At 44.0% G+C, this 12,502-nt stretch overlaps 1 protein-coding gene across 2 annotated transcripts in view; it reads right to left on the minus strand.

Moving 5' to 3' along the window:
• LOC141117094 (high affinity immunoglobulin gamma Fc receptor I-like) overlaps positions 1-9,881 on the minus strand; it is a 102,017-nt gene extending 92,136 nt beyond the window's left edge. For both annotated transcript variants that reach the window (XM_073609703.1, XM_073609704.1), the window contains exon 1: positions 9,757-9,881. In XM_073609703.1, coding sequence (XP_073465804.1) covers positions 9,757-9,787 — 31 coding nt within the window. In that variant the 5' untranslated portion in view covers positions 9,788-9,881. The remainder of the gene's footprint in view (positions 1-9,756) is intronic.
• Between the last annotated feature and the right edge of the window lie 2,621 nt (positions 9,882-12,502).

The raw sequence follows: 12,502 nt of genomic DNA on the forward strand, positions 1-12,502 counted from the left end.
GTATTATGTCTGAAATCTCTGATCATCTCTTGTACTATGTCTGCAGTCTCTGATCATCTTCTGTACTATGTCTGCAATCTCTGATCATCTCCTGTACTATGTCTGCAGTCTCTGATCATCTCCTGTATTATGTCTGCAATCTCTGATCATCTCCTGTACTATGTCTGCAGTCTCTGATCATCTCCTGTACAATATCTGCAGTCTCTGATCATCTCCTGTATCATGTCTGCAGTCTCTGACCATCTCCTGTACTATGTCTGCAGTCTCTGATCATCTCCTGTACTATGTCTGCAGTCTCTGATCATCTCCTGTATCATGTCTGCAGTCTCTGACCATCTCTTGTATCATGTCTGCAGTCTCTGATCATCTCCTGTATCATGTCTGCAGTCTCTGACCATCTCCTGTATTATGTCTGCAATCTCTGATCATCTCCTGTACTATGTCTGCAGTCTCTGATCATCTCCTGTACTATGTCTGCAGTCTCTGATCATCTCCTGTATTATGTCTGCAATCTCTGATCATCTCCTGTACTATGTCTGCAGTCTCTGATCATCTCCTGTACTATGTCTGCAGTCTCTGATCATCTCCTGTATTATGTCTGCAATCTCTGATCATCTCCTGTACTATGTCTGCAGTCTCTGATCATCTCCTGTACAATATCTGCAGTCTCTGATCATCTCCTGTATCATGTCTGCAGTCTCTGACCATCTCCTGTATCATGTCTGCAGTCTCTGACCATCTCTTGTACTATGTCTGCAGTCTCTGATCATCTCCTGTATCATGTCTGCAGTCTCTGACCATCTCTTGTATCATGTCTGCAGTCTCTGATCATCTCCTGTATCATGTCTGCAGTCTCTGATCATCTCCTGTATCATGTCTGCAGTCTCTGACCATCTCCTGTACTATGTCTGCAATCTCTGATCATCTCCTGTATCATGTCTGCAGTCTCTGGCCATCTCTTGTATCATGTCTGCAGTCTCTGATCATCTCCTGTATCATGTCTGCAGTCCCTGATCATCTCCTGTATCATGTCTGCAGTCTCTGATCATCTCCTGTACTATGTCTGCAGTCTCTGACCATCTCCTGTACTATGTCTGCAGTCTCTGATCATCTCCTGTATCATGTCTGCAGTCTCTGACCATCTCTTGTATCATGTCTGCAGTCTCTGATCATCTCCTGTATTATGTCTGCAGTCTCTGATCATCTCCTGTACTATGTCTGCAGTCTCTGATCATCTCCTGTACCATGTCTACAGTCTCTGATCATCTCCTGTACCATGTCTGCAGTCTCTGATCATCTCCTGTACTATGTCTGCAGTCTCTGACCATCTCCTGTACTATGTCTGCAGTCTCTGACCATCTCCTGTACTATGTCTGCAGTCTCTGATCATCTCCTGTACTATATCTGCAGTCTCTGATCATCTCCTATACTATGTCTGGGGGTTCTTTCTAACAGACTCTCTAACAGAAGCCCTCTTTGTGTGCATCAGAGAGACTCCCCTCCAGGTCTCATTAGTGTACGCTCTTCCTGTATTTTTTTTTTATTGTTAAAAGATCATGGGAGGATCCTAGGGTAACAAAGAGTTATTAGGAGAGCATCTCTGTGTTTGAGTCATTGCCATAGAAACATTTGTAAAGGGGAGGAGTTGGTAAGATGACCACGCCCATGTGGGGGCGCCAGAAATATTTCTGCACCCAGGCGCCGGTGACCCTAGGATCGGCCCTGCTTGGTGGCAAAACCCTTGTTGGCAATCACAGAGGTCAGACGTTTCTTGTAGTTGGCCACCAGGTTTGCACACATCTCAGGAGGGATTTTGTCCCACTCCTCTTTGCAGATCCTCTCCAAGTCATTAAGGTTTCCAGGCTGACGTTTGGTAACTCGACCCTTTAGCTCCCTCCACATATTTTCTATGGGATTAAGGTCTGGAGACTGGCTAGGCCACTCCAGGACCTTAATGTGCTTCTTCTTGAGCCACTCCTTTGTTGCCTTGGCTGTGTGTTTTGGGTCATTGTCATGTTGGAATACCCATCCACCACCCATTTTCAATGCCCTGGCTGAGGGAAGGAGGTTCTCACCCAAGATTTGAAGGTGCATGGCCCCATCCATCGTCCCTCTAATGCGGGAAAGTTGTTCTGTCTCCTTAGCAGAAACCCCCCCCCCCCCCCCCCAAAGCATAATGTTTCCACCTCCATGTTTGATGGTGGGGATGGTGTTCTTGGGGTCATAGGCAGCATTCCTCCTCCTCCAAACAAGTTGAGTTGATGCCAAAGAGCTTGATTTTGGTCTCATCTGACCAAAACACTTTCACCCAGTTCTCCTCTGAATCATTCAGATGTTCATTAGCAAACTTCTGACGGGCCTGTACATGTGCTTTCTTGAGTAGGGGGAGCTTGCGTGTGCTGCAGAATTTCAGTCCTTCATGGCGTAGTGTGTTACCAATTGTTTTCTATTACTATGGTCCAAGCTGCCTTGAGATCATTGACAAGATTCTCTTGTGTAGTTCCAGACTGGTTCCTCACTATTCTCATAATAATTGAAACTCCAAGAGGTAAGAGCTTGCATGGAGCCGCAGACCGAGGGGGATTGACAGTTATTTTGTGTTTCTTCCATTTGATAATAATTGCACCAACTGTTGTCACCTTCTCACCAAGCTGCTTGGCAATGATCTCATAGCCCATTCCAGCCTTGTGTAGGTCTACAATCTTGTCCCTGACATCCTTGGACAGCTCTTTGGTCTTGGTTATGGTGGAGAGATTCAAAATCTGATTGATCGATTGCTTTCGTGGACAGATGTCTTTTATACAGGTAACAAGCTGAGATTAGGAGCACTCCCTTTAAGAGAAGACACCTAGGTGCCTGAAATCTTGCTTGATAGGGGATCAAATACTTATTTCACTCATTAAAATGCAAATCAATGTATAACTTTTTTTAAATGCTTTTTTCTGGATATTTTTGCTGTTCTGTCTCTCACTGTTAAAATAAACCGACCATTAAAATTACAGACTGATCATTTCTTTGTTAAAAGTACAAAATCAACAGGGGTTCAAATACTTTTCCCCTCACTGTAACTTGGTTTTAAACAAATAATATTCAAATAAATTCAAACAAATAATAATATACAAATCATTTTCTGTATGTTAACACGACATATTAGAAGTCTCCAGTGTAAATAGAAAATGTTTTACTACTACACAAGTGTGGGGAAATCACTAAACAGGACACAAACATTCATGAAAATACAGTATCTCACAAAAGTGAGTACACCCCTCACATTTGTGTAAATATTTTATTAAATCTTTTCATGTGACAACACTGAAGAAATGACACTTTGCTACAATGTAAAGTAGTGAGTGTACAGCTTGTATAAGAGTGTAAATTTGCTGTCCCCTCAAAATAAATCAACACACAGCCATTAATGTCTAAACCGCTGGCAACAAAAGTGAGTACACCCCTAACTGAAAATGTCCAAATTGGGCCCAAAGTGTCAATATTTTGTGTGGCCACCATTATTTTCCAGCACTGCCTTAACCCAATTGGGCATGGAGTTCACCAGAGCTTCGCAGGTTGCCACCGGAGTCCTCTTCCACTCCTACATGGGGACATCATGGAGCTGGTGGATGTTAGAGACCTTGCGCTCCTAGACCTTCTGATGCTCAATAGGGTTTAGGTCTGGAGACATGCTTGGCCAGTCCATCACCTTTACCCTCAGCTTCTTTAGCAAGGCAGTGGTCGTCTTGGAGGCGTGTTTGGGGTCGTTTTAATGTTGGAATACTTCCCTGCCGCCCAGTCTCCGAAGGGAGGGGATCATGCTCGGCTTCAGTATGTCACAGTACATGTTGGCATTCATGGTTCCCTCAATGATCTGTAGCTCCCCAGTGCCGGCAGCACTCATGCAGCCCCAGAACATGACACTCCCACCACCATGCTTGACTGTAGGCAAGGCACACTTGTCTTTGTACTCCTCACCTGGTCTCCGCCACACACACTTGACACCATCTGAACCAAATACGTTTATCTTGGTCTCATCAGACCAAAGGACATGGTTCCAGCAATCCATGTCCTTAGGGTGCTTGTTTTCATCAAGCTGTTTGCAGGCTTTCTTGTGCATCATCTTTAGAAGAGGCTTCCTTCTGGGATGACAGCCATGCAGATCAATTTGATGCAGTGTGCGGCGTATGGTCTGAGCACTGACCAGCTGACCCCCCACCCCATCGACCTCTGCACCAATGCTGGCAGGACTCATACGTCTATTCCACAAAGACAACCTTTGGATATGACGCTGAGAGCACGTGCACTCAACTTCTTTAGTTGACCATGGCGAGTCCTGTTCTGAGTGGAACCTGTCCTGTTAAACCGCTGTATGGTCTTGGCCACCGTGCTGCAGCTCAGTTTCAGGGTCATGCCAACCTTCTTATAGCCTAGGCCATCTTTATGTAGAGCAATCATTCTTTTTTTCAGATCCTCAGAGAGTGCTTTGCCATGAGGTGCCATGTTGAACTTCCAGTGACTAGTATGAGAGAGTGAGAGCGATAGCGTAACACTAACAAGTCACATGATACCGGTGAGGAAAAATGGCTAATTGGGCCCAATTTGGACATTTTCACTTAGGGGTGTACTCACTTTTGTTGCCAGTGGTTTAGACATTAATGGCTGTGTGTTGAGTTATTTTGAGGGGACAGCAAATTTACACTGTTAGTGCTAGTTCACACATGGGCAACCCGATTACAGCGCGACTTTGCAAGGCGATTGGGAGGCGACTTCAGCGTGACATTGAGCAACTTACAACGAGACTTAAAGTTGCCTCCAGGACAGGTGACTTTGGCTGTGGCCAATCAGCATAATCAGCTCTGTGGGAGGGAGTTGCCAGGGTAAACATAGAGAGTACATGGGTAAATTGTTTTCTTTTTCCTGTAAAGTCGCTTCAATATAGATGGAGATCCGACTTGGAGGCAACTTCCATTGGAATCTATGGGTACAAGTCGCCTTGAAGTAGTACAGGAACCTTTTCTGAAGTCAGAGCGACTTGAGTAGTGTACATTAAAACGGCTCTCATTCACTTCTATGGCATTTCTTATGTCCAGCGACTTGGGGCGACTTGAGGACTTACAAGTTTGATCCCAAGTCGCTGTAGTGTGAACCGGCACTTATACAAGCTGTACACTCCCTACTTTACATTGTAGCAAAGTGTCATTTCTTCAGTGTTGTCACATGAAAAGATAGAATAAAATATTTACAAAAATGTGAGGGGTGTACTGAATTTTGTGAGATACTGTATCATAAAATTATAACCTTTCCCCATATCTAACATGATTTAACTGCTGTAATTGTTCAGGAGAGATTCCCATTAATTACTGTCCTGTTGATCACACAGGAAGTGAGAAGAAACCTCCCCTATGGGGTCATAGAGAGATAGTACAACGTTAGACAGCATAGTTTGCACAATCTTTTTTTTCGGAAATGAAAATAAAGTGTATGTTTGGGGAAGTTAATAACAAGGAAGGAAATAACTAGAAAGAATTAAAAAAAAAAAAGTTTTCCCCTGTATTTAGAGCCGAAATTATGAGTTGGGAAAATTTCCCTTCAATTAAAAAAAAAGCAAACAAAATAAAACATCCCCAACATGATCCTCTTCTAGACAATTGTCATCTGAACAGATGTCCCCATTCCAAAATTTTTCTATAATTTCTGTTCTGGTGGATTTTCTATCCCCTTTACAAGTGGCGAATGGTGGGTTCTTCTTTTGGGGGGGCGGCAAACAAACAACACTCCCCACCGGCACCGAAACAGCACTCCCCCACGGGCTTTCTGGCACCTACCCGCTCGTGTTGTGTGGCGGGGCTGTGGTGTCCTCTCCTGGACAGCTCTGGTGTCCGCTCCTCCAGCTTCCTACGTCGTGTGTCTTCCGCCAAAGCGCTAGGCATCCAACAGGATCGCTTGATGCTTTGGCCATTCGGGAAAACAGGTCTCACAGATTTGCCTCCTGATTGGCGGGGAGGGATTTTAGTGTGATAATAGTGAAAATCCATTCGCTATGGTCACAAAACTGGCTGGGCTCACCCTTTATTGAAGACTATTAGAGCTTCTGGCTCTAATCCAGTGCTTCAAAAAAACACCCACCCCACATTGGAATCCATGGTGTGGCGCCACTGATATGTAGATAAGGGGGTGGACGCATGGATAGGGGAGGTGGTGCCTGTGGGTCCACTATGGTCGGGGCCGCAACTGCCTTTTACCTTATAGACATGTCAAAGTGTAATTTCGCCCCTTTTAGAAAAAATAAAAGGGTGGACTAAAATCTCACACCTTTCCCATATCCTGGTCCTGGTACAGGTGTTTCCTCGAAAATAAGACCGGGTCTTATATCAATGTTGGCTACAAAAAAGACCCTAGGGCTTATTTTCGGGGGATGTCTTATTATTATCAGTATTTTGACATAATTTTAATCCTCCAAAAAACATCTTGGTTAAAGTACTTTTTAAGATTATGTAGTCCATTTTGTGGGAGGATTATGCTGGTGTAGGGTGCAGTGTGTCTTCCTTTGTGGCTGTTTTATGAGAAGTACCTTTTTACAGCAGCCGTCGGCGATCAAGTAACCTGCCTGAGCTCTTCTTCTCCGCTCCGAGATTCCCGCTGACGTCAGCCCGCTCCAAGTACTGCAGAGGGAGGGGACGCAGATGTCAGCCGAGAGGAAAGGAGAAGACCTCCGGCGGCTGTGGATGGGGTATTTTGCATGATTGTTGCAGGGAGGGACACACTGCACCTTATGCCAGTGTGTACATTTTACAAAGCGGATAATTTAAAAAAAAAATGAACTTCACTAGGGCTTATTTTCGGGGTAGGGCTTATATTGCAGCCCTCCCCGATAATCGCGCTAGGTCTTATTTTTGGGGTAGGGCTTATTTTTGGGGAAACACGGTAGATCACCTTTTCATTTCTTCTGAAATGGTGAACTAAACCTTAAAATACAGAGGGTTAATCTCTCCAGTAGCAACACAGATGGGTTCTAACCCTTCCCATGTCTATCCAAAACTAAAAAGCTAAAGATAACCTTTAAGATAATTTATTTTGCTGGTGTCCTATTAACTTAAATATGCGGTAGCAAGGCGGCCCCGCTGCGCAATAGATCACATAGCTAGTATGTAAGCCGGGACTTCCAGGTAGGTGGCGCACGTGCGCGTGCTGCCGGCGACCCGGCCGAGCTGTGATTAAACACAGCATATGTCAATCAACAGGTTCCGGCCAAATGATCTGTCAGGGCTGGGCTCAGCCTTTCCTTGTCTGAGCAGGCTGCTCAGCTGTCGGCTAATTGCCAGCTCCCATCTCTCTCCACAGTTACTCACCTGTTGATGATATCCTGCTCGTTAGTCCTGCCTACTTAAGCCGTCCAGTCCAGAGGATCTCTGCCTTCGTCATGGTCAACATTACAAGAAACATCTCCTGTGTTCCTGTTTAAAGACTTGCTTTGCTGACATCCCTTCTGTCTCCAGACCCTGCTTGCTGTTCCACTACATTGATCCCTGACTTCTGGCTTGGCTGACTATCCTTTCCGGTTACTGAATTCTGGCTATGTTTTGACTACGTTTGTTCTTTTTACTTTTATTATTAAACAAGTGTGATTTAACTGTACTTCTGTCTCGGTCTGATTTCATGGTTTCTGACAAGATCACCACCAACCCCCCGCTGATCATCCAGAAAACACACAAGACAGGTCTCTATAAACAAGGCAGAGTCCTGTCCTGTCAGCGGGGAAGTAATGGATTTCTTTTTCCCTGCAAAGCAGGGAATGAAGTCCATTACTTCCTTTAGTGAAAGCAGCACACTTAGTGTACACAAACACTGACTAGGCACACATTTAACCCCTTGAACGCCTTGATGTTTAACCCTTTCCTAGTCAGTGTCATTAGGACAGTAACAGTGCATACACTATATTTCGAAAGTATTGGGACGTCTGCCTTTACACGCACATGAACTTTAATGGCATCCTAGTCTTAGTACATAGGGTTCAATATTGAGTTGGCCCAACCTTTGCAGCTATAACAGCTTTAACGCTCCTGGGAAGGCTGTCCACAATGTTTAGGAGTGTGTCTATGGGAATGTTTGACCATTCTTCCAGAAGCACATTTGTGAGGTCACAAATGCGCAGTCTTCGTTCTATTTCATCCCAAAGGTGTTTTATTGGGTTGAGGTTAGAACTCTGTACAGGCCAGTCAAGTTCCTCCACCCCAAACTCACTCATCCATGTCTTTATGGACCTTGCTTTGTACACTGGTCCAAATCATCATTTGGTGGGGGGGGATTATGGTGTGGGGTTGTTTTTCAGGGGTTGGGCTTGGCCCCTTAGTTCCAGTGAAGGGAACTCTTAAGGCGTCATCATACCAAGACATTTTGGACAATTTCATGCTCCCAACTTCGTGGGAACAGTTTGGGGATGGCCCCTTCCTGTCCCAATATGACTGCGCACCAGTGCCTGTCCAGAGTTCTGAGCTCAACCTGATAGAACATCTTTGGGATGAATCAGTGTCTGACCTCACAAATGCGCTTCTGGAAGAATGGTCAAACCTTCCCATAGACACACTCCTAAACCTTGTGGACAGCCTTCCCAGAACAGTTGAGGCTGTTATAGCTGCAAAGGGTGGGCCAACTCAATATTGAACCCTACCGACTAAGACTGGGGTGCCATTAAAGTTCATGTGTGTTTAAAGGCAGGTGACCTGGGGTGGCAATCAAAACACCCTAGATAAAAAGTGCCACATACTAGTAGTGATAAATTGAAGGATAGAGAAAAATGGACTTTATAGGCACATATAAAATAATTATAACAAATTGTTAATACTACTAATATGTACTTATTACTATATGTAGTTAATATATGTGAACTATTAAAAATTTGTTATAATTATTTTATATGTGCTTATAAAGTCCATTTTTCTCTATCCTTCAATTTGTCCCAATACTTTTGGTAATATAGTAGTTTTTTTTCAGCACTGATCACTGTATTGGTGTCACTGGTTCCCACAAAGTGTCAAAAGTGTCAGTTAGTGTCAGAATGTCCGCTGCAACATTGCAGTCCTGCTATAAGACGCTGATCGCCACGATTACTAGTATAAAATAAAATAAAAAATTCCAATATATATCCCATAGTTTGTAGACGCTATACCTTTTGCGCAAACCAATCAATATAGGCTTATTGGGATTTTTTAAAATCAAAAATATGTTGCAGAATACATACTGGCCTGAAAAAATTAGATTTTTTAATTTATTTATTGGATATGTTTATAGCAGAAAGTTAAAAATATTTTTTTTTTTTTACAAAACTATTGGTCTTTTTGTGTTTATAGTGCAAAAAAAATAAATAATGCAGTGGTGTTCAAATACCACCAAAAGAAAGCTCTATTTGTGGGGAGGAAAAAAAGAACATAAATGTAATTTATACACGGTGTCAGACAACTGCGCAATTGTCAGTTAAAGGAACGCAGTGCCTTATCACGAAAAATGGCCTGGCCAGGAAGGGGGGTAAAGTGGATAACTAAACTTGCTTTCATTATGTAGTAAAGCAGCCATAATACATGTTAATCTAATAAACCCAAATTTGATTTTCCTTTGATACGTTTCGTGCATTCACGATGATGAAAGATGATTGATGATTGGTTATGATCTATTGTTCTTTGGTATTTTTCCTTAATAATTAAATCTTCACTGCTATAAGATCCTAGATTTACTCAATAATAAGAAAAAAAATAAATAGAATTTACTTACAGATCAACAGCGCAGAGAATTTTGGACTCATGTTGACAAGATAATGTAGATACAAGTAATGCTGAACATTTTAAAAGGAGAAGAAAATAAGCCCAATGTTCTTCCTGTATGTAACAAGGAGGGTTAAGCAAACATATAGAAACTTCTTTTTCAGACACTTTTGCAATCTGCGGACTGATTTTAGAAAAAAAAAATTTAAAAAAATTGAGAAACTGGTCAGCTGTTCCCTAACATCAGGTCACGTAGACAAATATATTTTTTACTAGTGTAGCGCTCGTCCCCCATAGGGATTTAGATTTAGGTTCTTTCCAAAGTTAGTGCAAAGCAGCCAAGACACACAGCAGCCATCCATCCAGTCTGTCTCAATGAACAGAACTTGAGGAAGAGATCTAATGCCCCGTACACACGGTCGGATTTTCCGATGGACAATGTCCGATCGGAGCGTGTTGTCGGAAATTCCGATCGTGTGTGGGTTCCATCGGACATTTTCCATCGGATTTTCCGACACACAAAGTTGGACAGCAGGAGATAAAATTTTCCGACAACAAAATCCGATCGCGTCAATTCCGACCGTGTGTGGCCTGTTCCGACGCACAAAGTGCCACGCATGCTCAGAAGAAATTCCGACACGGGACAGCTCATTCTGGTAAACAGCGTTCGCAATGGATACAGCACTTTCGTCACGCTGCAATGTAAAAAATGGTTTAATACAGCGCACTCTCTTCTTCTTTATAATGTGACAAGAATTAAGTAGTTTTGCTGCTCATATTCACACACACTTCTCACAAACTTTTATTTGTGTTTTTTTAGTGGGATTCCCTCAATATATTGTTATTAGTTGTCACATCTGACAGTTTTATATTTTTTAGGTTTTTTGTTTTTTGTTTTTAAGCCTTTTTTTTTTTTAATGTTTGGATTTTTTCCAAGGCTGATCTTTGTTCAATGTTATTTTTATTTTTACTCCAGAATATTTTTGTCTGTGTTTTGTGTGTCAAGTTACCCCAACACCATTGATATCTTTTATTATTTAATCTCCAGGAGGTTGTTTGGTGTTGGTGTCCCTTGTTCATTTCACATTGTATATTTGAAATGTACCTGAATCCTCACAAACCAACTGTCATTTTTGAAGTAAAACACATAGGAGAGTATAATTCAAAACAAAAATCCTTTATTAAGGGATCAGAACCAAACAAAGAGGAAGGCAACACTGGATCAACAGGAGAAATTAGCGAAGCCTGGGACCCCCATGGCAGACATCAATTCTTCAACATCAAAATTGGTGGCCTGAGGAGTCCATATGTAAGGGAGGGCAGTCTGGTCCGGGATTCACAGAGACTCGGATAGCAGCAGATGACATCTGTGTCCCCAGGCTGTGGTACCACAAGAGGCTGCATCTTTTGGCCGACCAGACTGGATCCAGGGCAATCACTCTCTGGTCTTCCTTTCACGCTTCCTTCCGGGCTGTGGCTGTGCAGTTGGAGATGTGGCAGGAGGAGGAGTAGGACCTGGAGGAGGAGGAGGAGGACTGGGGGGACCTGGAGGAGGACTGGGAGGACCTGGAGGAGAGGGAGGAGGAGGAGCAGGACCTGCAGGAGGAGGAGGAGGACCATCCCAAAGCTGTGTGTGAGGTGTAATTTGGCCCCTCACACCTTTCTCCAGAGCCTCTGATATGAGGGCCTGACACAAGGCTTTTTGGCCCTCCTCCATCCTCTGCATTTTATATGCTATGAAGGCAGCAATGTTCTCCTGCCTGGTGTGTGGTGCTCCCAGGACCTCTGTAGCCCTCCAAAAGAATCTGATAGCCGCCTCCTCCAGGGCACTCGTCCTACTGCCACTTTCTGTTTTCAGGGGGGGGTGGAGGGACCTGCAGATCAGCCAGCCGGCTCGGCCCGGCCACCTCCTGGCTGAGACTTCCCTGTGTATGAAAAAGGGACATGGTTTTAGTTTTTGCATCATCAATCACAATCCTAAATTAGTACTCCCAACTAACATCTAGTTAACATCATTGATTGGACAACCAGCAATATTTAGAGGAATGCTATACCTGGCTCAATCTGGGCTCCTCCACATGTGGCCTGGAAGGGCCAGGTTGGGCGTCAGAAGCCTCAGCCGGGGGGGGAAGGAAGCGTGGAAGGAAGACTGGAGAGGGATGGCCTGGGTTCAGTCTGGCCTGCCAGAAAGTGCAGCCTGTCGTAGTACAACATCCTGGGGACATAGATGTCACCTGCTGCTCCGGATCTCTGCGAATCCAGGACTTTCTTGCGCTCCCTCAGATATGTGCTCCTCAGGCCACCAATGAAAATCTTTAAATAGGTGATGTCTGCCGTGGGGATCACCTGCTTCACAATTTCACACAATTGCTCCAGTGCTGTCTTCCTCTTTGCTTGGTTCTTGAAATGGGGGTGGGTAATCTCCCACAGACAGGGCAGCTCCCTTAGCATATCAATGAATAGTGACATGAAGTCAGTATCTCTCATTAAGATATCCATGTTCACTGCAAGACACAACACAAGACAAAGCCTAATGTCAGACCAAACTCTCCTAATCTTGTTACAATATAGGCCTCAATCTAAAAGCAGTATAGGCACAAGTTTGTCTCTTACCTTCGTTCTTACGATCGGCGCGTCCAATGCTCCTTCCTCCGCTCACAGATCGTACGTAATACGCACGCGTGTTACGCTTTATACACACTGCCCATGCGTGTAACTCCGCCCGCCCCTGACGTTCTTTCTAGTGTATTCCCCGC

The sequence above is a fragment of the Aquarana catesbeiana genome, linkage group LG13 (assembly GCF_042186555.1).
Source record: "Aquarana catesbeiana isolate 2022-GZ linkage group LG13, ASM4218655v1, whole genome shotgun sequence".
NCBI lineage: Eukaryota > Metazoa > Chordata > Amphibia > Anura > Ranidae > Aquarana > Aquarana catesbeiana.